A 26,024-nucleotide genomic window follows, 5' to 3' on the forward strand; every position below is an offset into this window, starting at 1 on the left:
AAGTGTATTAGTTTTGAGTATTTTTCAGACAGTGGGACCTGGTGACCTTCTCAAAGTAAATGGTAACACTAAAACAAGGGGCTACATTAAGATTTTTGGAGAAAAAGCCCAATCATAGAGGGAAGACTATCCTACATTTTGGTATAGTTTACAGTGATGAGTTCTAAACCCATCTCCAGTTATAAAACATAGTGAACTGTGGTAAACTGCATAAAGTGATTTCAGAGTGGAAGGGGCTACATGCATATACACAATGTCACCATAGTCTAGGACTGACATTATAGTTGCTTGAATAATGGTCATTCTGTTTTCTAAAAAGAAGCAAGACCTAATCCTGTAAAGTGCACCTAATTTAATTTGTACCTTTTTTGTGAGATCAAGCACATGTGTTCTAAATGCTTTCATTGCACTTAAAGGCCTTAGATTGGCACTACAGAATGAGAAAGAGAAAGAGAGACCAGGCAAATCATGAACAGGCTCGGTCTGGATGAAAAGATGATGTCCATTCATGAAGCACATTTTTAAAACACAATGCACATATTACGCATATCCATGAACACTTTATTGATTTCTCGATAGACCACTTAAGCTTTTGGTCTTGTCCTCAAACTCAGACAGGCCATCATCAGAGGATGACTCATTTATTCAGAACACTCAGATGGAATTTAACACCACTGCAGTATTATTCACACATTCAGCAAGAAAATTGAAGTCTGAAGTGAAGAACCAAATGGAAACATACACACACACACAAACACATACACACACGCATAAACACACACACACACAATTGCCTTCTACAATGCGCCAAACACACACCCACGCATACACAGGCATCAGAAGAAAGGAGTTATTTCAATGTTGAAGACGGGCAGAAAGAAATTGCACACCTCCATGGCGCTGCACTCCACCAAAGAAAGGGCTAGAGCTCCACCCCACAGCCAGGGAGAAAAAGACAGCTCGACCCTGACCCAGTTACACTGGGTCCCAACACACAACGGAGAGAATGGTCAAGGGGTAAGAGAGAGAAAGAAAGAGAGAGAGAATGGATGAGGGATGAAAGAGAGAGAGAGAGAGAGAGAACACACACGCACACAGACAGACACACACACACACACATAATACTCCCAGAGAATGGATGAAGGATGAAAAAGAGAGAGAGAGAGATAGAGAAAGAAAGGATGTGTGCCCATCCTTGTCAACACTGACTTACAGTGAGCTACAAGCACACAAAAAATACTTTTTCCATCTTTTTCAAGTACAGCAGATCCTTTTATAGCCCCACAGTGGTGCCCTTGCAGTGGCCTGAGACTGGGCTGTTTAATAGCACGAGGCTTAGGCTATGGTGAAGTAATGAATGCATAAGTTACACATGACACCAGAGCACCGTTAGAGCTCCAAAATGGCTCGGCAGCTCAGTGTCGGTCCGGTGGGGCTAGTTAGAAGCCTCCTGCATCTTTTTCTACTTAACAAAGTGTGTAATAATAAACCGCTGCTCTCTCTCTCTCTCTCTCTCTCTCTCTTTCTTTCTCTCTCTCTTTTTCTTTATTACTTCTTGTCCCCTATGCTGTTTCTTATTCTCCATTTGGCTTTTTATCATCTCCTATCGTTCCTGTTTCTATTTCCTCTGTGTCTCATCGTTCATATGCATTCTCTGTCCCCCTCTCCTTCACTCTCTCTCTCTCTCTCTCCTCTCTCTCTCTCTCTGTCTTTCTCTCTCTCTCTCTTGGATGAAGCTAGCAGCAGTCAGAGGGATGAGCCGCCGTGTCTGAGGTGAGTGTTGCTCCCAGGCTTCCTCTGCCCCCGCAGTCACTTCAAAAACCCTCGGCCAGCAAAATGAAAGCCATCATTCACGGCGGCCGTGCCAGGCATGCATGCTTGACTGTAAGTAAATGGGCACCAATAGGCTTTTACTCACTCTCTGCCTATCAGCGGCCTGGCTGAACATAGTCACCGATTAAAGTGCACCATGAATCATACGCCACACCGTCCAGCCTTTCAGCTCAAACCACACTTCCTTTTCATTTCCTCTCTTCTCTCTCTTTCCTATCCCTTCTTTCTTAAAATGCCCAAGCATTGGCCACTGAGTGGGTCTCTACTGACTGCATTTGGCTGTGCCACACACTGACTGCTTGTCCGCTGGGTCTTAAGTAGCGCATTAATTGGAGTTCTGCATCTTTGAAACGGTGCTCTAATTGGGGCCAAGCGACCCTCAGTCGAGCCCCGGCTTTTATGTCCATTTAGCTATTGGCTGCTTGCAGCTCAAAAACACCAGCTTTGCATCTGCGAAGGCTGCCGCCGTGTACCCAAAACCAGGCTCTGCCAGCACACAGCGCACCAGGCGTAATATCCCAGAGCATCTCTTAACTCTCTCTGTCTTTCTCTCTCTCACAGACACACACAGACACACACAGACACGCACAGACACACACTCGCACAGACACACACACACACGCACACACACACACACACGCACAGACACACACACACACACACACACACACACACACACAGACACACACACAGACACACACACAGACACACACACACACACACACGCCTGCACACACACGCGCGCGACACACAGGCATAGACACCCATACACACACACACACACCACACACACACACACACACACACACACACACACAGACACACACACACACACACACACACACACACACACACACACACACACACACACACACACACACACACACAGACACAGACACACACACACACACACACACACACGCACACATGCGCACAGACACACACACACACACACACACACACACACACACACACACACACACACACACACACACACACACACACACACACACACACACATCTAACATTTGGTCAAATGAAAATAAATGTCATTCTATTATGTGGCATGTCATAAAATTGCCTTTGGAGAGGGGATATGTGATGATCAGGGCCTCTAATAGTGTCCCCGAGGCTGCTCCGCGTCAGATGAGATTCCTACTGCATATCTGATTAGGGAGAGACAGAAGGCCCCTGGTGGCACACACACACGCGCACACACACATCCACACACACACACACACACACACACACACAGAAGGCCCCTGGTGGCACACACGCACACACACAGACACACACACACGCACACACACAGAAGGCCCCTGGTGGCGCACACACACACACACACACACACACTAACACACACAGACACACACACACACGCACACGCACACACACACTCAGGTTAACCTACAGGTGGCCAAACACAGAGCTGAACACAACACAGACACACACACACACACACACACACACAGGTTGACCCAGAGGTGGCCAAACACACAGAGCTGAACACAACACTCACACACACTAACACACACACAGGCACTCACACAGGTTGGCCAACCGGTGGCAAAACACAGAGCTGAACACAACACAGACACACACACACACACACACACAGACCAAATTTCCCTCACGGGATCAAAAGAGTATATACTATACTATACTATACTCACACAGCACTATCTGTCAGCTGTCAGTGTGGCTTTTTGTGAGCCCCTCGCTGTTTTAGACAGGCACAGCCAGAAACTCATTAAAGGTGAATAATTTGGCCGGCCGGCCACTGAAAAAGCCGAGCTATTGATCCAACCTGGAGAGATGAAGTTGAAGATTGCCCGTCGACGGCACCCTAGCCAAAGATCCTTGATTACGAACTTCAACCCTCTCTGTTCCAGCCCTCACACCCCCACACACCCACACACACACACAGAGACTGTGCACACACAGAGAGAGTGAGTGATTGAGGGCTCCATCTCCGGTGGCCACTAATCATCCACACCTTATGGGTTGAGTCGACTCTGTCACTCAGGAGTTCTGTGGCCCCCCTGAGTGTGTGAGTGTGTGTGTGTGTGTGTGTGTGTGTGTGTGAGTGTGTGTGTGTGTGTGTGTGTGTGTGCCTGTGGGCCTCCTGGGCACTGCTGCTCCTGCGTTGCCTTGCACAAGCTTTTCCACATTTGCATTTTGCGTGTCATTATCTGTCACGGCGTGTAGTGTTTCTACTGGGTGGGTTTGTCTCGCTCGTCCTCCCTTTTCTCTCCCTCTCTTCTTCTCTCTCTCTACCATCCTCTCTTCAGCCTTCGCTCTCCCTCTCTTCCCCCTTCAATCCTTATTCCTTTCTCTCTCCCTCTGTCCCTGTCCCTCCCATCCTGACTTCAGGCTATTTTGCTCTCTCTCTCTTCCTTCCTTCCCAAATGCCATTTTTCTCTCTCTCTCTCTCGCTCTCTCCCTTCCTTCCGGTATGGCATTTCTCACTCTCTCTCTCTCTCTCCCTTCCTTCCCAAATGCCATCTCTCTCTCTCTCTCTCTCTCTCTCCATTCTAATTTGTGTTCCCAGGCCCCAGTGTGTCTGCCCATACCTTACAACCTCCCTCTCAAATCTGAGTCATTAATTAGCTTGTTGCTTGGCGCTTTTTCAAATTAAAAGCCAGGGACACCCGGGCACCGTTGCATTTGTCAAGACTCCCATCTTTGGGTCAAAAGGTTTACTGCTGCAGCTAGTAGCAATTAAAAGACAGCCAATTAATTTTAATGAATGCGGTGCTTAAAGCCTAATCAAAATGTTTACTCCCTCAATAGGTGGGGTCGTCGTTTGTGGAGTGGAATCACTTGCTGCACGCGGTTGTTTGTTTGTTTGTTTGTTTACCCTGTACACTTCAGACGTTCCGCCCTCCTCTTCTCTTTGTCTGCAGTGGCTAATAAGCGCTTAAACTGTCTCGTGTCGCCCAGCAGATGGCCAGAGGCTGCCCTGCATCCCCCCACAAACACACACACACACACACACACACACACACACACACACCTCAGTGATCCATACATGTTCTCTTTAGAATGGGTTACAAAATTGTTGTTGATGATGAAAACATGCACATACGCACACATGCAAGCACGCACACACAAACCACACACACCACACACACAGACACACACAACTCAGTGATCCATACCTACTCTCTTACTGTAATAGTAGAACGTCTTACAAAATTGCTGTGGATGATGAAAACATGCATGCACGCATACACGCATGCACGCACACACAAACCACACACACACACACAACTCAACAGTGATCTCTCTTAACAGCTGAGTATGCTGCACACACACACACACACATGTGACACACAGGTCAACGGGGGTCCATACACACTGTCTTAACAGTGGACCTGAGAGAGGGAAGCAGGGAGGGCAGGTAGCCAGGCAGAGGAGAAGAGGGGAGGGGAGGAGAGGAGAGGAGAGGGGGAAAGGGGAGGGGAGGAGAGGAGAGGAGGAGGGGAGGGGAGGAGAGGAGAAGAGAGAGGTGGAGAGGGGAGGAGAGGGGAGAGGAGAGGAAAGGGAAGGAGATGAGAGGGGAGGAGAAGGGATGACAAGACAGGAGAGAAAGAGAGGAGGAGGAGGAGTAAGAAGTAAGAGAGTGGAAACGCAGAAGAAGGGACAGCTCAGCAGTGACATTGAATAAGAGAGACTAGAGGCTCTCATTTGTATGATAATCCAGAGCTCTGCTCAAAGCTCACATGGAGAGCAACACAGCATTACTGCCGCACACAGATTTCAATTTGAACAGTTTAAAAAGGTATATATGGAGACTAGTGTGTGTGTGTGTGTGTGTATGTGTGTTGTTGGCAATACTTGCAAATGTGAAGGTGTGATTGTGAAGTGTGTGAGTGAGTGTGTGTGAGTGAGGGGGTGTGTTCTGATTGTGGTTTGGATGAAGAAATAATTTTGATGTATGTGGGTGTGTGTGTCTACGGTGGCATAATTGTGTTGTGTTGTGTCGTTGGTCAGATGATTGTGGAATTGATTGTAAGTTTAGTGTTTGTGAGTCTCTGTGTGTGTGGGCAGTATGTGTGTGTGTGTGTGTGTGTTTGATGGGAGGCAGAGCAGCGTTAAGACTTGAGCCAGAGACTTTCCAATCAGAGCCAGTGTTCAGGGATCTTATCAGGCTGATATTGTGTGCGATTAGACTGCTGGTCTGAATGTACTACCCACGACCAATCACAGATAAAGACTGTTATTAAAAAGCTGTAACCCTATCCCCTAAAACTCACCAAGAGGGCTACTTATTTAGAGTGAGTCAAAGCAAAAGTCCAGGGAGCTTAGAGGGTCTGAAAAGCTTAACATCAGCAACAAACCACTTGAGCAACTATGACTTTACTACTACTACTACTACTACTACTAATAATAATAATAATACATTTAATTTAGAAAAGCGCCTTTCAAGGTACCCAAGGACACTGTACAATTAGGTATAGGCAAGGAAGTACATAAAGCATGCAATCACATCCATGGTTGGATTCACTGACAGTGTGGACAGTACACTCAGGCAGGGAAAATGAGAGAACAAGCATAGGAAAGACACAAACACAGGCTACAAGGTACATAAAATGCCAAGATGCAGAGGAAACATAAAACACACTCAGAGGGCATACAGTAGTACACTGAGCACAAAGTGAAAACCAAATGTAGAGAAAAAGACAGATAAAAGACTGATAAAAACAGGGAAAATAAGATAAAAAGATGTGTTTTTAACTGAGTTCTAAAAGTGGATATACTTGTGCTTTGGCGCATCACAAGCGGCAGGGCATTCCACAGCTTAGGACCTGCCACCACACTGAAGGCCCTGTCACCCATGGAGCGAAGTCGAGATGTGGGGACTACTAGAAGACATGTATCTGTAGAGCGAAGGGTGCGGTATTTGCAGGTACGGGGCGAGGAGGTCTGATAGGATGGGGCCAGATTATAAACGAGGAGAAGGATTTTATAATGAATGCGGTAGTGGACAGGAAGCCAATGCAACTGCTGGAGGATGGGAGTAATGTGATCCCAGTAGTCTAGCCAGATGTAATGAATGCATACAAAGTGTTTCTATACTGAATAAGTATCATAATTTTCCAACTATTAGCCAAGGTTTATACATTGATTTTGCAAAATGTCTTCAGCCATAAAGTACACGAGGGAAGTTAATATGGTATTACAGTTTTTCTCGATTGTTTTTACCTGCTTAAGTAAACTGGAACCCACTTGGTCTTCATGACTACTTTCTTTGCACAGCAGAAGTCATCTCTTGCGAATGTGTTCACACATTTTCATTGGGTTCACACATTTCTTACACCCTTTTGCAAAACAGTTAGCACAGGTGTCATTCAAAAGCCCCAAACTCTATTGGTTTTCCCATGCTAAACAAAAGGAAAACATATTTTCACAGGTGGTATAGATTCCTTGCATAAGTCTAAATCTCTGATACACCTGTGTGAAACTCCTTTGCTCAATTTTTCAATCAGCAATCATTCATTATACATAAGAGATGTCTGTTTTGTGTTGCTATTTGCAAGTATTGATCTAATGCACATTTAGACAAAGTACTGTATTGCCTATTTGGTGGAGAAAACAGTACAAAAGGTGTTTACTGTAGGTTTATTTCGATGAAAGTTGTAGTTCAATGAAATGTACAGTATCTTGCTAGGTGCTTGCTGTATGTCTTACATGTCAATGACAGTTACATCTTGGGAGGAATTAATAAATTCTTTTTTTACAGTATTCAGTACATTTTGTCTTTTCAGTTTTTTTCTAATACCAGAAAAATTACTAAGTAATGGAACAGACATAGCAAAAATGCTCATTTTGAGAACTAGATTTTGCATTTTGTTGTCAAGTGTTTAATGATTGATTAAAGAGTGTTTTTGAATTGGCAACAAGTTGTAGTGTTTGAAGGCAAGATTTGCTTTTGCTGCATGTTTTAAGTGTTTTGAGAGAGTAACAGCCTTTTGCAAGCAAAATGTGTCATTTTGTCCAGAAGGCTTTTGTTCAGACACGGGTGTTAACTGTTTTGAGAATGTGATGTCAGAGTTGACACAGGTATCAAAACGATCGAGAAAAACGGTAATATGGTTTTGTTTTTTTAACTAGCATAAAACACTGTCCTGTGGTTTATACACAAGGCGGCTAATACACAGAAAATTACTGTATTTGCTTACCAGATATCTATTAGTAATTCAATGAAATATTAGTTACTACACCATACTGTGTGTAATATATATATATATATATTTATATATATATATGTATATGTGTGTAATATACTATATAAACTATTTTAAATAAATAATTCATTTATACAATTATTTATTTACTTTGTTTGTTTGCTTCTATCAGTTATCTGTTCCTTTCCTAAACATAACACTCTTTTGTCCGACAGTAGCCACAAGTGGTAGCCTGTCATCAACCCATTTAGCATTCATCTGGACTGAACAACACTTGATGTGGAGATTAAGTGGGACGGAGCTCATAATAGATCCCTCGCCCCCTCAAGAGCCCCCTCAACAGGCCAGGAGTCAAGTTCAGCCGAGAGAAATTATGTGTGATCCTCAAACTGTGCTGCCTGCTCGCAAAACACTCTTAATCTGTGTGTGTGTGTGTGTGTGTGTGTGTGTGTGTGTGTGTGTAGCGAGCACATAAATACAAACGCAGTGGTGCACACAATTGAGCCATGCTCATTTGCCTGGCTTTTCTGGGCTGTATGCCTGAACGCTACCTGCATAATGTACACATGTGATTGCTGTGGGATTTATGCCGGCTCATAGTTGTTGGGCGCATCTGGTATTTAAACCAGCAATTGGGCTGAAAGAGTGTGGTGAGTGCAGCTGGCAAACGGCTCCAAAGAGAGGTCGCTCACAGGGATGAGAGGCGGTTAAACAGCCCCCATCACACCCATGTCCCTACAGAGTCCTCTGTCCTGAATCTGATTGTGAGGTTGATGTCCATTTAAGCTCCAGGAAGTGTCTTTAACCTGCGAGGTGGGCGGAAGTAACGACCGGGCTCTGGTGAAACATGGCAAGAAGTAATGAAATGATGGACAGAGCTTTGTTTGTTTCATCCGGGGGGGTTGTTAGTTGGTGTTGAGGGTAGGGAGAGCTCTTAAGGCTGTTGAGGGGGTGGAAACACGTCTGATGTGTTCATTGTGGAGAGGCCCTTCAGCAGTCACTAGAGAAAAACCCCAGAGAGTGAGTGAGACGTAAAAGAGAGAGGTAAAAGAGGAAGAGATAAAGAGTGAAAAGAAAAGGATGAGGAAAAGGAGGAAAAGAAGCAGAGAGGCAGGAGGTACAGAAAGGGAGAGGTCAGCAGGAGGAGTCTGAGTGTGCTGGATGTCACTGTGCAATGATGGCTGGCTCTCTCTCTCTCTCTCTCTCTATCTGTGTCTGTGTCTGTGTGTGTGTGTGTGTGTGTGTGTGTGTGTGTGTGTGTGTGTGTGTGTGTGTGTGCGTATGTGTGGGTGAGTTGTGGCATGTGTAGGATTGCACCACCGTCTCTGAAGCTGAGATTAATGGAGCTGAGAACAAGGCAGACGTGCCGGACAAGCTGCCCCCCCAACACACACACACACACACACACACACACACACCCTCTCCACACCCCACAACCCCCGACCCCCACATCCAGTCCCCACCAACCCCTCTCCACCTCGGGAGGCTTCGGCCACTGAATTAACCTGTCTGTCACGATTAATCAGCCCCACTCCCTTTGCTGTGGCAGTCCATCTCACATCTGCTAATACCTCGGGGCACTGCAGGGACCGTTAGCGTGGCCCTCCTGACAAATCGCTGGCAGGAGACCCCACCCTTCACGCCCCCTCTCTGTCACTCAGCGTGCCCTCTCTGGGCCCCGCGCGCACCTGGTGAGCGGTCAGGGACTGGGACTCATGTGGCTCAAAGCCCTAGATTAGCAGTTAGCTAGCTGTCACGCTGCCCTCCCCAGGGACAATGTAAACATGTAAACACTACATGCACTACTAACAGGGGGGACACGATCCCCCCTCCCCCTCCCTCACCAGTCCACATGGGTTGGGGGATAATGCTGTATTTACATTTACATTAATTTTAGATGCTTCTAAAGTGACTGTACAACCATAAGCCTATGGGGTAGATATACACTCTCCAGCTCTGCTTCAGTCCCTTCTGCTGAGGATGGGGCAAGATGCTCCACTGCTGTTCAAGCACGCGTTGGGGGAGAATATACACGACTGCAGCCAGAGCCAAGCCAAACTGGCCACTCTCTCTGAGGGTGCAGCCAACCATAATTTAGAGGGGATCCTCTCTCTCTCTCTCTCTCTCTCTCTCTCTCTCTCTCTCTCTCTTAGATAATAGTGAGTAGAATGTGTAACACCCACACACCTATATGCGCACACCCACACACCTATACACCAGACCGAGACATCAGTGCCCAGGCTACTGTGATCTAACCGGTTTCTGATCTATATGACATGACACACTTCACTTGAGCACAATTACATTCTATGGGGGCATTGGCTCTGTCAGGCAAACAATATCACACCTCAGATGTACGGCTCAGATACAGTACCAAAGAGGGAATTCCAGAGAAATGTCAGAATCGAAGCTGTTTCAAGCAACCATTACACCAATGGTGCTATTGAGCCATACTTCTCTCTGTCTCTCTTTCTCTCTGACTCTCTCACACACACACACACACACACACACACACACACACACACACACACACACATTTTACCTCCATCAGCTTTCACCTATTCTGTTCTGTTGTTTATCCTTTCTTTCTTTCACACCGACTCACAAGCACCAGAGGCGGTGGTCAAAGCATATTCTTATCTTTGTTAAGTATTAAAGTGTTTTTACTCTAACTCCTCACCTAGCAACCTGACTGGGTTTTCCATTAGCTTCAATAATGGAATACCTGCCTCAATTGAAAATCACCAGGTGAATAATCAAAAACTAAATGAGAATATAATAACACAATTTTCACTGTGACACCAAACTGTAACCAACCACATTTCATATTGGTACATTTACATAATGTCAATTGGCAGTTGGTCAAGAATGTAGAATCTTCAGCTTTTGCATGTTGGACAGTGGTCTTGCTTGTGTTAACTTAATATTACCCCACTAACATGCAAGACTCATTTGACATAAGCTTAGTGATAAGTGATATAAAACCTATTGGCTTTGCATTGTAGTTCAATACTGTTTCTGGTAAACAGTACACACTCTCACCCGGATTTTGTCTCCATCAATCAGTTGAGACATGTACTAGCCTAGGCTAGCACTACCAACCACCACCCTGTGTGCTCATTTCCAATAGCCTAGGCTACCTGTTGCTAGATGCTGACTAAAAGATTCAACAGTTGTCTACGGACGCGCCATTAAACAGCTCACAACAAATTGCATAACATCACACTCACTAACATTTCTGTTGCCATAGTTGCATTTCCCCCCCATTAAAGCGAGTTCTTGTGTAAAGAACACTGATGTGGCATCGAAGGAACAACTACCATATCATCAGCATTTTTCTGAAAAGACTAAGTTCTTGGGATATCTTACCTGTCGTCCGCTTGCCAGTCTCCCAGCAACAGGTCTCGGAACCGGTACCGTGGAGGTAGCGGCAGAACCTCTTTTTCGAGCTCCACCATACTCCTCACCAAAGGATGCGATTTTACGAAACTGGAATGGAAATTGAAGGTGCCGTCCTCTTGGTGGCAAGCTATCAATTGTTATCTGCTTTATTTAGATATAAAATACATATCTTTGATGCGAAGCTAGTATATTTGGGCGTCACTGAAAAGCACAAAAAAAACAAATCACTGCACCAACGTGTAGTGGATTTGCCGTGGCAGGCGCAGCGGGTGCGCAACTGGTTGCCTCCTCCAGCTCAAACTGCCTTCTAAACCATCACTGACAGGAAAACCATTACCCTAAACAATCACTCGTTCCGTTCCTTGATCCGAGTGGTTCCTGTGAAATATGACTAGGAGCCACATTCAAAATCACGGCACTGGAATGCATAAATTGGCACACTAGCCTAAATATATGCAGTTACGTGCGTACACAGTTAACCTACACGCTTATTAGTCAATATAATACAGATTTTAATTAATTAATTAATTAATTTCAGGAGGGTTAGAAATTTGCTTTTAACGCCGTGGTCCTTTTTACGCAAGGGCTATAGCTATTTGATAAGGTGTAGAAGCAGCGCGCTTTCCCTGACTTTGTGGATCAAGCTATACGGTAAATACCAGACATTCACACTTATTTTCAGACAACTGCGCTCTCCTCCCAGCTGTGTGGATGACGTAAAAAGTGCATCTGTGATGATTACAGACAGATCAAATGTAATGAGTGCTCCTTCAGTCACCATCATGTAATTAACGCAACGCAATACACAGAAACAGTCGACAGTTGCCATTTTAATCCAGTTTAAATAGCTGGTAGCTTCCAAATATATTAGGTTAATATATTGGCCTAAATCATGCATTTGAGTAGCCTACGGGCTAGAGTGGAAGTGCTTCATTGCAAATGTGAGGCGCAAATGCCTGCCTGCTAAAGCCATTGACTTGTTGCTCTCATTTATCTTCTTAGAATGCAATTAAAAACAGCTTTTATAGTTTTGTGAATGACTATTGCACCGACAAAACTTTGTTTCGGGGTGTGCACACTTCCTGAGAAAAGCTTGCGTAATCTGCCCCCTTGTGGAAAACTTTAGGGGGAAATTTGGTGGACGAATTTTTCCTAATTTTCATGTTTCATAATCATAATCTTGTTGATAAATTGTTTCATAAGCTTGCTGACAAACAGCAAACAAAACGAAGTGCGCTGAAAACAATAACAAACTTTGAACACAGCTACAATAAGCTTAATGTTATAGTACAATCAAGTTCAGAAAGAACATGAAACTAAGTGACAACATTGATGTCTATTGTTTACAGTGCATGTTAATAAAACAGTATCTTTTATAGAAACTATACAACCTTGAAGCACTGCAGTGCTGAAACACTTTGAAGACTCAGACTGAAGAATAGTTTCAGCAGAAGGTTTGGCCCTACACAGACCTGACCATATGAACCACCTAGTCTAAGACCAGAAAATCTCTGAGTGGTACAAGCCTATTTACTTTTGTTTAAGCTGCATCCACAATGATGATGGTCATGAATAATGTGGTCCTGAAAAATTGCAGTTCATTTTTTGACATCTGTAACCGAACACAAAAATAAAAATAATTCTAAATGGACATTAAAGGTTTTATTTGCTGAATATAAAATAGAAAATTCTTTGTTTGAGAATTCCTTAATTCATTTTTTTGTCCCGTTAATATTTGAGCATGATGTTGATTAAATTCTATCCCAGGAAATATGTCTTTAATAAAAAAATTGTACCATAAAAAAAAACTGAGGAGATGAAAATTAAATAAAAACTGTAAAAAGAAGGAAAAGTAAAAACAAAGTGGGTAAAAATGAGACATGTTTGGAATTGTTGCTTTAAACAAAAGTGAGTCCTGAGCGATAAAAAAGGAGGTCCATTTTTCTTCAGTGTCACTACAAGACAACAGCTGCTGGGCAGCCTGCAAAGGTTAGTCCAGGGCGATGTTTACTGAAGCAAGCGCCTCCACAGCCCACCTGGGGTACTGGTCTGGCGTAGGGAACATTCTCTTCATGAAGGACTTGACAAACTCAGGGAACCTGCTCTCAATAATACTCTGACGAATTGATCGCATCAGGGTAAGCTGGAGAAAGACAAGGAAATTACATTACCATCACACACACGTGTACGATATAGCACATTTACTTACAGACGTTATGTACAAATGCTGCATGACATGTTTTTAATCAGGAGAAACATACCTGGTAAGAAATGTTGTGGACAGTTATATGGTGCATTCCTGCTGTATCACATTTGAGCAGGGCATGAAGGTAGGCCCGCGTGTGTCTGGTTTAAACACAAAACAATTTTACAGACTTGACCAAGTAGATCACTCCATTAATACTTCGGCACAAATTATGTGTGTGTTAAACTACTCATTCCAGGCTTAGAGTTCATGTCTGTCGCCAAACTAAAATAACTCAGTTTGACTCCATCGTCAAATTCTTTGTGGCTAATATTACAATATCAGTGGAAACATGACGACAGGACATCATAAATTCAAACAAATCACTATACCTCCTACAGGTGGGGCAATTGCAGTCTGGATCTATGGGCTGGAGGTCTTTAGCAAACTGCTTCGTTTTTAGCTGCAGAGATCCCCAGGGAACCAACGCTGAGCCAAACCTCTACATACCACAGAGTACAAAATGCATCAAAATAGATGTAGTCATCCCCACATCATATTAATCAGAGGAATAACATGTGATGAAATCTGTGTTCAGTCTGATGTTTACCGCTGTGCGAGTGGGGAAGACGCAGTCGAACATGTCACACCCAAGAGCCACACACACCACCAGGTCCACTGCATATCTGTCAACACACCAAGCACACATGACTAACACGGGAAAAGAAGACAAACAACAAAACCTACTAATACTTGAAGAGAAAAAAAATGGAGAGCAGAAGTGGGACATACCCGACACCCATCAGGTAACGGGGTTTACAGCGGGGCAAGTGGTCTGTGCTGAGGGTCACCATTTTCCAGAAATCGTCCTTTTCCTCTCCGCCACTCAAGCCCCCGATGGCGAAACCAGGGACGTCTCGTTTTGTCATCTCTGTCAGAAACACATTCATATTTAGATTCATTGTTTAAAACACCAAATTCAATGCAGTACGATATTAATTTTTGGTCAGTACTGGTACTGAAGCCAGTTTTTAACACAGTACTGAATGATCTTCATGTTGGCACTGTACTCTACCAGTGCAGCCAAAGGATTGTAGTGGAAATAGCCCACGCTGGTATCTCAGTTAAACAAGGAGGACTTCATTCAACTAATTTAATCCATAATTACAACAATAAAAATAAAACCTAGCTCACTTGCATGAATAACACAGAATGATGCTAAAGTATTGAAAGGCATGTTGTATCTCACCCTCTAAGCATGCTTTGCGTAACTGGGGATTAAGACCGCCCTGTATGATGGCAAATAGATTTTGCCGATCAGGGTTCTTGTTGGCCACTATGCAGCGGTCCAGCCAGCGAATCGACCGATGCATGGCCTCCTCCACTCGAGGCCCTGTAACAGTGCTGCTGACCACATCATCCAGCTGCATCATTATGTCAGACCCTGATAAAACACATTGGATTCACTGAGCAATGGAAAACATTGTATCATAAAATGATGAGACAACGTAGCATTTTTGAAAGGACAGAGGAACACACCAAGACTGTTCTGTATGGCGATTGACTCCTCCGGAGTGAGAAGGATTTCCTTGCCATCATATGGGGACCGAAACTTCACTCCCTCTTCTGTGACTTCCGACAGCTCAACCAGAGACACCATTTGAAAACCCCCACTGTCCTACTTCCAATTAAGGTTACGTGGCATGAAATATAATTATGGACATTAAGGGTTCTGCATACCATTGGTAATATAGTTTTCTGCCAGAACAGTGCAACTTTAAATAAACAATTCATTAAACTCACCGTCAAAAGATTTCTTTTCCAGTTCATGAAACCATGAAGGCCATTTGCCTTATCAAATAATCGAGGACCCTGTAAATAACACAACATGTTTAATAAAAACATGCAAAGATTCAATGCATGATGCATCCATTAGGCTACACATCTGTTATATCATCTGTATTTTCTATTTCGTTTCAGTTCCCTAGAGTGCAAGAGTTGTTCTTGTGATGCCACCATATAATTTGTGCAATTATGACAAAGTAGCCCACTTTTCAAACTAAACAGAAGATGTACAGGGACTTTAAGAAAATAGTAGCCTACGTGGTTAACCGTGCAATAAATACATACCGGTCTTGTACCCAAATGATACGTATTGCCGAGGCATATTTGACAGTTAAGGTCCTCTAGTTGATCCACAGTGATTCCCTTGAGTGTTCCTTGAGTGCCAACAGGCATGAACACCGGTGTATTCACTATACAGTGTGGCAAAGCGAGATCGCAGACTCTGGCTTTGGTCACGGGACATTCAGCTACGATTTGCAGAGCAAGAGGTGCCAACGCCGTAGCCTTCTTCGAACACATTTCGTTTGCTTCAATTGTATTAACGCCTTCAGTTCCAAATGGTTCATCTGATCTACTGGGCGCTGCCATTTTGGATGGTGTATGACGTCCACGTGAGCCGTATAACAGGAAATTACAAAGTACGGATTTTTTTTTTTGGCCCCAGAACTAAAAAAAAAACAATCAGCCAGTGTTTGCTTTAAAAAGTTATCCGAATGAACAGTTAATCATACTAAGAAGGGTAGGCCTACTTAAAAACATCCCATAAATTATAATGACAACTTTCCCCCGAAATCAAAGGCATTTCATTTCATCATTTGTGTACATTTTAATTTCCCAAGACGTTTTTAGATTCCTCTTGGGCTACTCTGGGCTATCTCACCCAGACAATCAGACATGAGAAAAACGCTCTCACGTCTCCCTCCCATTCAGGCAGATATCTAGACACCTTAGCATTGGGGACCCGGGCCAGACGGTCTGTGTTGATGTCTGAGTTCGATGACAAATTGAGCTCTCAAAATAAGTTATTTTGTTAGCTAGATTTTAACGGTAACGTATTGTAGTTCACAAATAGTTTTATGTAATTGTATGCGATATGGTATGCAATTGCTCAATTGCCTTTTGAGGACAGGGTTACGTTAAAATTATAACTGAACACCTAGAGTAACCCGAGCACCTCTGTAGTGTGCTAACAGGCTTGCTAGCTTTGCGGAAACCGAACGAATCTAACGTAGTGAAACCATGGGGAACCGGGGGATGGAGGAATTGATCCCCCTGATCAATCAACTTCAGGATGCTTTCAGTTCAATTGGACAGAGCTGTAACTTGGACTTGCCCCAGATAGCCGTGGTCGGTGGACAAAGCGCTGGAAAAAGCTCTGTTTTGGAAAACTTCGTTGGAAGGTTAGTAGACTGTAGCTTGCTATCTAGGAAGCTAACGTCCGTAGCCAGCTAATGCTAGCCTGCTAGGTAACTAGTTATTTGCAGTTTTATACAAACCAAATTTGTGATTTTAGTCAGAGTCCATCGGAGTAGTTATTTCGTTTTCGTGGGCTTTCATAATTGTATCAAGGAACTAGTGAGGTTTTATCGCACATTGAATCTGCTGATGTGGTCGCCCAGACTCATTGAAATGGAAGGTCTGTTAGAGACAACCCAGATGTAGAGAGAATGTGAAATTTGTTTGGCAGGCAACTTCTGTTCTGAACAATGTCTGGTTTATTTATATATTTAGTAAAAGAAACATAGAAAACACAAGGCTATGTTTTGTAACGTTGCATTTTAAGGCTCGTCAAACTTTTTTTTGGGAAAAGACGAAAATAGAAACGCAGCCGTGCAGACCTTATGTGATGGTTGGAGAATGACAGCGGAGATCGAGACGACTCTCGCCACTTGCTACAAGAGTCGGCTGTCTTTGCAGAGTACCTAATGTAACTTCTGTTTGTGGCCAACCCGTCATCATATGCATGATGTTGCAGGTTTTATTTGTCAATATAGTTGTCTACCACCTGTCACAGCATTGTTGCAACAGACCTTTGGAAATAACCATTATGTTCAACTGGTGCAACCGGCTGCAGGGCTGTATGTGAGTTTCGAATGACACTTGTGTAACCAGTGGAAGCACTTCCTGCATTGGAAGTGCAATTCAGTTGAAGCGTTTACATTGTATCATATGAAATATATATATTTTTTTTAATGTTTGAATCTATTTTTTTTTTTTCATTACACCTCATACAACCGTAACTGGGTTACATTTAACGTGAACTGGATTGTTATTCGATTGTGTTTATGCACCTATAGCAAACCACTCCCGGGTCAGCTGATATTTTGATGGTAGGGCCTACACTAAGCGCGCAGGTAAACTTAGGTGTGGGGCCGCTTAGACTATTTATAATCTGCAGACACGCCTAGATGAGCCAGCAGCCTTGGGTCGTCTTCCCTGTGTCCTGATTTTGAAAGGGAATGAAAAGCTGAAAGAGGAGGACTGCAGGAGAGCCTGCAAGAGGAAGGCTGCAACATATTGTTGCCTCTAGGCACTTCTGCAGATCAGACTTCCTGCGAACATTTCTTTTCCTCTCCAGTAGTTTTTATTTGCGAATAATGCAGTGTGTCCAAATCGTCGTTTTATTTTACAGTTCACTGTAATTTACAGCTTTAATGTTTAGTCTCATGTAGGGCTTGTTAGTTTGAATATCATCCTTTGAAAATTGTGAACGTGTTTAAAACCTGTTGACACCTTTGTCACTTTGTCTTTCAAAATGTGCACGATGAAATGTTATGGCCAGCAAGTAGGTAGTGTTTATTCTATATGACAGTTGTGAATGGAGAGGTTTGACATGTTTGTCCAATATTAAAATGTAAGTTAGTTAGAACAATATCAATGATGCAATGCTTTTGGAACAATTACATGTAGCTGGGTGATTACTAATTTGCCTCTGTAGATGTTACATCCTTATTAGTAGCTTATTTATTTAGTGTAATTTAATACAGTTGTGCCTTTTACAGATCATTGGAAATGTATGCAGTGCATTAATACAGGTTGTACAAAAAACATAGGGAATCAATAGATATTTTGCATGAAAATCTGCCAACTGTCAGATGTCATATAGTGTTTGTTTCTCGTGGGTTTCCCCTTATGTCAATCAAATAAGATTGCTGCTGAGATTGGAGAAGGTGACACTTTAGCCTATCATCTAGGTTTACCAATTCAGAAAAACAACAAATCAGGAGTGTAGCATTTTCCACCATCCACCCCTTCCCTTCCCCTCACCTCCCTGTCCTTGTTCTTTTTATGGTTCCCATTTAGGCACAGGAACACAGAAATCCATTGTCAACACACTCACATATAAGCTTGCATGTAAAGTGCAAAGTCCTCCCTCATGCCAGTCCAGTACATAGCCTAGTTGTATGGGGCGACATGAAGGAAAGGCTGAAAGGCTGACCTCACTCGAAGCATAGCAGGACTGAGGTCACTCAAAGCAGACTGTCTGCGTTTTTGCAAGATCTTGGTCTCAGCCACTATAGACTACTTTCTGTCTGTAAAAGTGTAATATACTGTAAAAGTGCCAGTGTAGGCCACGGAAGTATACACTATCTGGAGGTTTGTTGTCAATTGCTATGAAAGATTGTGTCAATGGCTCGATGCAGCTTTTGTCACCTTTCATCTCTGTAAATGTGAAGTCTCTCACACCTCAGCTGATGTTTTTCATCACAAAGTCGAAATAGAATGCCTGGAATTGTTTTCACTCAATGTGATGATTCTTTTCTCAGGTTAATGATCTTCCACCAGTCCACATGTACCCTATGGGTGCATCCCCATTGGTGGGATGGTGGGGGTGGGTGGGTCTTGTTCCGTAGTTCCCTAGACTCTCAGCACTCCTCCCCACAGTCGGGTGGTGTGACCGCTGATAGGAGACCTTTCAAAGAAGCAGGAAAAACTGGCAGCACCTGTTTTTGTCCCAGTTCTTTTCCTCTCTCTCTCCTCTCTGAGTCTTATTTAAACCCAGTGTGATGTCATCTCACAATGGCAGCTACGGATTTCATGTTAAATATTTAAACAGCCAAGTGAAAGGGAATGTTTCCTTTTCTTAAAAGAGAGGCTTTTCTTGACCGCTTTCTTTTGTCAAAAGTAAGTGGGTTTGCTGTTGCTAGTGAGGGCATTCTCGGCCAGGCGGTCGCCCACGCTCACAAAACACTTATGTGCTGCATAGTTATTTATGTGCAGTGGATTGATTGAGTTTGCCTGATGTGGAGCGCTGTGCTCAGGGTGTGATTAAGTTTACACTGGGTGGCTGTTATTCTCTGGAGCTGTAAAAAGAGAGGTTGTCCTGATACTGCAAAGCACATGTCTCAGGGTTTAATCTAATAGAATCGTGACTCAGCAACAAGGCATTGCATCTGTACCCCAAATGGGTGTGGCCACTATGCATGTGTGTATGTGTGTGTGTGAGTGAGAGAAAGAGTGAGAAAGTGAAAGGGACAGAGAGGTGGAGAGTGTGAGTAAGCAAGTAAGAGAAGGAGGGAGAGAAATAGCGATAGCTCACACCCTGCTCTAAACTAACCCATACAGAGTCACCACTAAAACGTTGATTAGCAATCTTTATTTAATCATGAACAAAATGGCCAGATAAACAATGGCCTGTTTGTATTGTTTTTTCCCCTCTAGAGCCCTCTCCGTGTCCTTTCATTGTCCTACGCCTGTGTTCAAAAAGCCGCACTCTAAAGAACAAAAAGTTACCCCATTTCATGTTTGCGCAATGGCAGGGGGGGGCACATTTAATGTCATTAGAATGTGCTTCTAGCATGGTTCCGGAGTCATCTCTGCCATCAGGCCCTTCTAGAACAGTCAGCACTAATGGCCTCCAATTGCATTGGTCTCAATTCGAGGTCATTTCGTCATCAAGTGGTGTTCTGCGTGGTTTAGGGTAATAGAATTTAATGGTGTTTGATGGGGGTTTCTGAGTATGTGGTTGAGAGGCTAACCAAGGTGAGTTCACTGAAAGCAAATGGTAAACGTCCATCTAGAAGAGCCTCATGGCTTCGTTTTGCATGGAGAATGAAATAGGTTCCTTCTATTAGGAGATTTACTATTTACTTTAAGTGAATTTACCAAAGTTAGCCACTCAACCACATACTCAGAAACCCTCTTTGCCTTCCAAGAAGACCTCCTCTCTTAACACTTCTAACAACTTAACACACCTAACGTGGACTTACCATGCACTTCCCTCTCTTCCCTCCTCCTCTTCCTCCTTCTAACACCTTCTCCTCCTACCACTCTTTAACTAGCACCACTGATAATGTCGGCATCTTATCCTCTAGTACTAGTTTTGACTGATGCAGTAGTAATTCCTAGCTATGGTCTGCTCTGTGCTGTAGCTTGAATGCTATTCTCCTTCTGTAAGTCGCTTTGGATAAAAGCGTGTGCTAAATTAATAAATGTAAATAAGGAGTGGAGTAAGGAGTGAGACACTGACTTAGCTAAGCTGTGTGACAGGGGCCTCACCACATCATCTGTAACCATCAGTGGTGGAGTTATCACTTCTTTATTTTGTTCTAGCTGTTGCGGGCCTTGTTCTGCTTCCTCTATCTGCAGGCAACTTTTGAGGAACCTGCTGCCACCTCTTTTTGCACTGTGTTCTTTTACGGGCCGGGGGAGAACTAGCATTTCATCTGTTGCATTGTGCCAACCATCAACCACCAAGCCACTAAACGTTTCAGCAGTCCCACATCAAAGCTGACTTACTTTAACAAAGCCCCCACCACGTTCCCCTTTCATGTGGAGCGTAGAGATGAAAGGAGAACGGCAACATGGCAGACCGGTGTCAGAGATGCACTAACCAGAAGCACTTGATTCCCACCCTGTAATCAAAATGGAAACTTTTTGTGTGGTGTTAGCAAATTAGGTCCACTATTGACCACTGTGAGATCAATTGAGGCTTTTCAATACCTGTGTGCGCGTGCGTGCGTGCGTGCGTCTGTGCATGCGTCTGTGTGTGTGATTGTGTGTGTGTGTGTCCCAGACTGCTGGTCTTTTCCACTGCATAATACATGATCACACAATCTGCTCTGCCTCCTCCATCATTTACAAGACATTAATAATGGACATCGGCCCACCTGCCCCTTCCTCTCCGGGAAACTGTAAGACAATCTGTATGGTCAAGTCCTGTTCAATCTCACACTCTAGATATGCTAATTTCTCAGCATCCTCTATGGTTATATTGTTTCACAGTGATCTGCTTTATGAGGAGTGAGTAATTTCGGCTTTATCTGGCTGTTTACTGCCTACATGCACTCACTGTAATATCCCGCCTGTTAACCAAGGGTTTAAGGTTTTGGATTAAGTATGAGAAGTACGATCATTGGTCTTTTGGGCACCTTGTGGGCACTCCACCCACCTCCGAGTGGTTTCATACATGCCACCGACACTTGTAGCCACATAGTAATGTAGTTTTTTAGTGACATAATAAAGTAAAGTTTAATAAACTGCGGTTATTAAGCAGATGTGGTCAATACACAGTTTTGTTGTGTTTTCATTGGCATGAAACACTTTAGATGTATCTAATAGACAGGAAATTACTGTAGTCATTGCTTGTGTCTATGACTTTTTTACTGAACAAGTGCATCTCTGATTCTTTCTGATCTCACTCCAGAAAGCTAACAGGTTCATTTGATCCTGATGTCAGTGAGCTATTGGGAACTATTGAAGTGTTGGATGGGGAGGCTTCAGTGACTGTGGCATGGATGCTTTGCGGGAAGATTGTATCCCATTTCCATCATGCCTCAAAGCTTCCTCTGTCTCGGTGACCAGCTTTTGTCGTCAGCCTCCACCATTTAGCTTTGTCTAGCCTCCTTCCGCTTGAACCGTGGTGCTAGCAAAAAGCCAGTTTCTCATTGGCTGGTTTTGAGAAACAGCTATTGCACAAACATGGATAGTGTTGTTGTGCTACTGTTGTAATTATGTTGTCATGAAGTCATGGGCTGTTTACAGTTTCGGCAGTTGGTTCTTATTGTTATCAGTTCCGGGAAATGATGTCTATGTCATCTCCTCTGTGCTGTGCGTCCTTGGTGTCCTTTCCTCGGCCAGGCCCTCTGCCCCTTCACCTGCACCGCTTGGTCCACGCCTAGGCCAGCGTCCACTTGGCTACTCTCAGACTCTGCCCACAGGTTAATGTGTAACAAGTCAAACGCTGTTCATAGAGTCAGCTGAGTAATGGGCGCTTCTTTCTTTTGTTTGTTCTCTTGTTCTTTCCTCCCTTCCTTTCCACTGTTATTTATGAGTTCATATGCGCTTTGTGTATATATATGTGCTCCATAAAAGTGGCCCATAAAAATCTCTGAAGGCCATTATGGATTATCACATAACAACTCTCCCCAGCGGTTACTAAGAGACTTCCTATTTCCTCTCTGACGGACTCTGTCTGTTGAAGTCAAAAGATCTGAGGAGACACTACTGGTGTCGGGTTTTGTTTGCACTGCCTCTTGCGGCAGGCCTCAGCCTTCATCGCTGGGTCAGTGCATGTCCAGGTGTACCCCAGTAGAACCATCCCCTCTCCCCACCCTCTTCACCCTCCTGACAACCCCAGAACAGGCTGCTGTATGCGGGCCAGAGGAGCTCAAGCCAGTGGTGGTTCTGGTCTGATATGATCTGGGTCAAGCTTATGCCCTTCTGAATTGTGTCATTTTGTGCAAGCATCCATCCATCTCCTGTGTGTGCGTGTGCGTGTGTACAGAAAATGTCTGTGTGTGTGTATATACACAGGAAAGGCGTGTGTGTGCGTGTGTACGTGTGTACAGGAAAGGTTTATAGTGTGTGTGTGTGTACACATGTACATGACAAGTCTATCAGGGTGTTTGGATTGTGTGTGTGTGTGTCGGGGTGTAAGGAGAGCCTTTGATTGACATCAGATGTAGAGCGTACCCTAGCTTCGTGCCGTGAGGCTGTGTGATCCCTCTGGAGTCTGGCTAGGACCTGCCTGTCCTGTCCTGTCCTGTCCTGTGCAAGAGCAGGGTCTGCTCAGGGTAGACACTCTGACTCACTCCACTGGATGGGCGGCGTCTGGGCTTCTCATAGTTGTGGTCTACATGAGAACAAAGACCGATTAGTAGTGTTTGGGTAACGTTTGTTACTCACTCAAATGAGACGAGCGTTTTTTTGTAGTTTTGTACAGAAACACACCACAGCACCAGCTGTGGAAAGCATTCCTGCTCTTGGAATAGTCGCCTAATAAAAATGAGTTAAAAAAAAAAATCAGTGCTTGCTTTATTAGTGGTAAAATCAATCATCTGTGAATCAATATCAATGATGTGCGAGGCCTACTTATGTAATACACACACACTAATATATATATATATATATGTCCACATACACACACAGTTCTTCCTCTGTGAAATTCAGCTGGAAAATAGCTCTTCTGTATGTAGGTTAAGTGGTTGGGGAAAGTAACTCAGCAGTCAATGGGCCAGCAGGGAAGGCCAGACTATGAGTGGAGTGGACCCCCAGAGAATTATCCTTGCCTGACCCGTGACACATTTAGGGATGTAACGATTACCGGTATAATGGTAAACCGCGATAAAAATGTTGACTATAACAATTACCGTTTTCATTTCAAATATCATGATTATCACGGTTGATTACCGCGGTGTGGAAACCGTGTGTTTAATCTTCCCAGCTTCATCCGAGCCTGCTTTTGACATACAGTAGGCCTGGTACAATGGAACAAAACTGGTACCCTACTGATTCTGTTGTTTAATTGATGGTTTTAACTACGATTCGGATTAGGCTACACCTGATTTTAAAAGGCGGAACTTTTCCACCGCAAAATGTGTACTGTATCATGTAGCCACTCTGCGTCTTTATTTTCGCGTCCACATTAAATCCATTCCACTCACGTTATCAGGAGAATACAGTAGCCTAAAGTTTTATTTTGAACGCTCACTTTGGTTTCACTCATTGCATCCAAATAATAGAATTAGCAAACTTCAAGTTATGGTAGGATAAGTTAAGCTATAAGCACATAGCCAATTAAACATGAAGAAAAAAGTGTATGGGACACTTTTTGAAACTATTTCAGCTTGTGTAAGCCGTTACATCCCTAGACACATTTAAACAGATCCCAATGCACAGGCTAGTTTACAGGAAAATGTTCTCACCATGGGCACAGACACTGTGCATGCTCAACCTAGATATGGTCACTCATTTCTTTCTTTTTTTGCTCTCTCTCTTTTTAGGGACTTTCTTCCTCGTGGATCCGGCATCGTCACTCGCAGGCCCCTTGTTTTGCAGCTGGTCAACAATAAAGCAGGTGAGTGGAATCTGCCAGACCAGACTAGATTAATATGATCCACGATTGAATGAATCCCATCCATATACAGTACATTTTTTACCTGTTTGGCACAAACTGTCTAATCCTTATGTGTGTGACTGTCTACAGAGTATGCCGAGTTCTTGCACTGTAAGGGTAGAAAGTTTGTGGACTTTGAGGAGGTGCGGTCGGAGATTGAGGCGGAGACGGACCGCATCACAGGCTCCAACAAGGGCATCTCTCCCATCCCCATCAACCTCAAAGTCTTCTCTCCTAATGGTAAACTTAACGTGTTCGCACGCACACACATGCACGTATAGATACAGCGGGGAAAATAAGTATTGAACACGTCAACATTTTTTTTCAGTAAGTATACTTCCAGTGAGGCTATTTGCATGAAATTTTCACCAGACATTAGTATTAACTCAGATAATCCACCCATATAAAAAAAATCCAAACATTAAAGTCCATAGGTCGAGTTATGTGCAATAAAGTGGAAGACACAGGAAAAAAGTATTGAACACGCCTGCTGAAATTTCTTAAATACTTTGTGGAAAAGCCTTTATTCGTAATGACCGCTTCAAGGCATTTCCTGTATGATGAAGATTTCAGGGGTCCCTCTTGTGAATCCTGATCTTTAGTTAACTTCCAAAACTGTTCAATTGAATTGAAGTCAGGGCCTTGCTTTCCTTTCTCTGAAACCAATTGAGAGTTTCCTTTGCTGAATGGTTTGGATCATTGTCCTGCTGGAAGGTCTAGCCATGTCTCATCCTCATCATCCTGGTGGATGTAAAGATTCTCCCAAAACAAAATGACTCCATTCATCATTCCTTCAACTGTATGAAGTCTGCTAGTACCATGAGATGAAAAACAGCCCACACCATGATGCCACCACCTCCAAACCTCACTGTTGGTAGGGTATTTTTAGGGTGATGCACAGTTCTCCTCCAAATATGGTGTGTAGTATGACATCCAAAAAGTTACATTTTTAACCAGAATACATTCTCTCAGTATTTCATAGGATTGTTCAAATGTTGTGTAGCAAACTTTCAACGAGCTTCGACATGTTTTTCTTCAGCAATAGAATCATGCTTGATGAGCGTGCATAGAGGCCATGGCGGTGGAGTGCATTACCTATGATTTTCTCTGTAACAATTGTACCTGCTGCCTCCAAATCTTTCTGGAGCTTTCTCAGAGTGGTCCTTGGCTCTTGGGCTACTCTTCTGACTATCCTTCATGAAAGGAGATCCTGTGCATGGCCAGTTGATGA

General features: G+C 43.7%; 3 protein-coding genes across 8 annotated transcripts in view; 1 reads left to right on the forward strand and 2 right to left on the reverse strand.

The window, feature by feature from the left end:
- Positions 1-11,764, reverse strand: part of LOC125296445 (potassium channel subfamily T member 2) — a 71,176-nt gene extending 59,412 nt beyond the window's left edge. Inside the window, exon 1 of the mRNA XM_048246360.1 lies at positions 11,394-11,764. Coding sequence (XP_048102317.1) covers positions 11,394-11,482 — 89 coding nt within the window. The 5' untranslated portion in view covers positions 11,483-11,764. The remainder of the gene's footprint in view (positions 1-11,393) is intronic.
- A 983-nt stretch (positions 11,765-12,747) lies between these two features.
- Positions 12,748-16,061, reverse strand: qtrt1 (queuine tRNA-ribosyltransferase 1). The gene is made up of 9 exons (XM_048246244.1): positions 15,742-16,061; positions 15,415-15,483; positions 15,151-15,289; positions 14,861-15,055; positions 14,404-14,542; positions 14,222-14,297; positions 14,004-14,113; positions 13,688-13,772; positions 12,748-13,569 (listed from the first exon to the last, which is right to left on the reverse strand). The coding sequence occupies exons 1-9, from the start codon at positions 16,042-16,044 to the stop codon at positions 13,417-13,419; spliced, it is 1,269 nt and encodes a 422-aa protein (XP_048102201.1). The 5' UTR covers positions 16,045-16,061; the 3' UTR covers positions 12,748-13,416.
- Positions 16,062-16,394: 333 nt separating this feature from the next.
- dnm2a (dynamin 2a) overlaps positions 16,395-26,024 on the forward strand; it is a 34,661-nt gene continuing 25,031 nt past the window's right edge. For 2 of the 6 annotated variants that reach the window (XM_048246907.1, XM_048246909.1), the window contains exons 1-3: positions 16,395-16,856; positions 24,681-24,754; positions 24,884-25,033. In XM_048246907.1, the coding sequence (XP_048102864.1) occupies positions 16,696-16,856; positions 24,681-24,754; positions 24,884-25,033 (385 nt within the window). In that variant the 5' untranslated portion in view covers positions 16,395-16,695. The remainder of the gene's footprint in view (positions 16,857-24,680; positions 24,755-24,883; positions 25,034-26,024) is intronic. The other 4 variants (XM_048246906.1, XM_048246910.1, XM_048246905.1 and 1 more) reach the window with 3 other exon arrangements.

The sequence above is a fragment of the Alosa alosa genome, chromosome 6, assembly GCF_017589495.1.
Source record: "Alosa alosa isolate M-15738 ecotype Scorff River chromosome 6, AALO_Geno_1.1, whole genome shotgun sequence".
In the NCBI taxonomy this organism is placed as follows: Eukaryota; Metazoa; Chordata; class Actinopteri; order Clupeiformes; family Clupeidae; genus Alosa; species Alosa alosa.

Coding starts and splice junctions, on each gene's coding strand:
- qtrt1 (XM_048246244.1), bottom strand. CDS start 16,044: ATGGCAGCGCCCAGTAGATCAGATGAACCATTTGGAACTGAAGGCGTT. Junction 15,056..15,150: donor CGCCATACAGAACAGTCTTG/GTGTGTTCCTCT, acceptor GTGTTTTATCAG/GGTCTGACATAATGATGCAG. Junction 14,298..14,403: donor CGTTACCTGATGGGTGTCGG/GTATGTCCCACT, acceptor GTGTGTTGACAG/ATATGCAGTGGACCTGGTGG.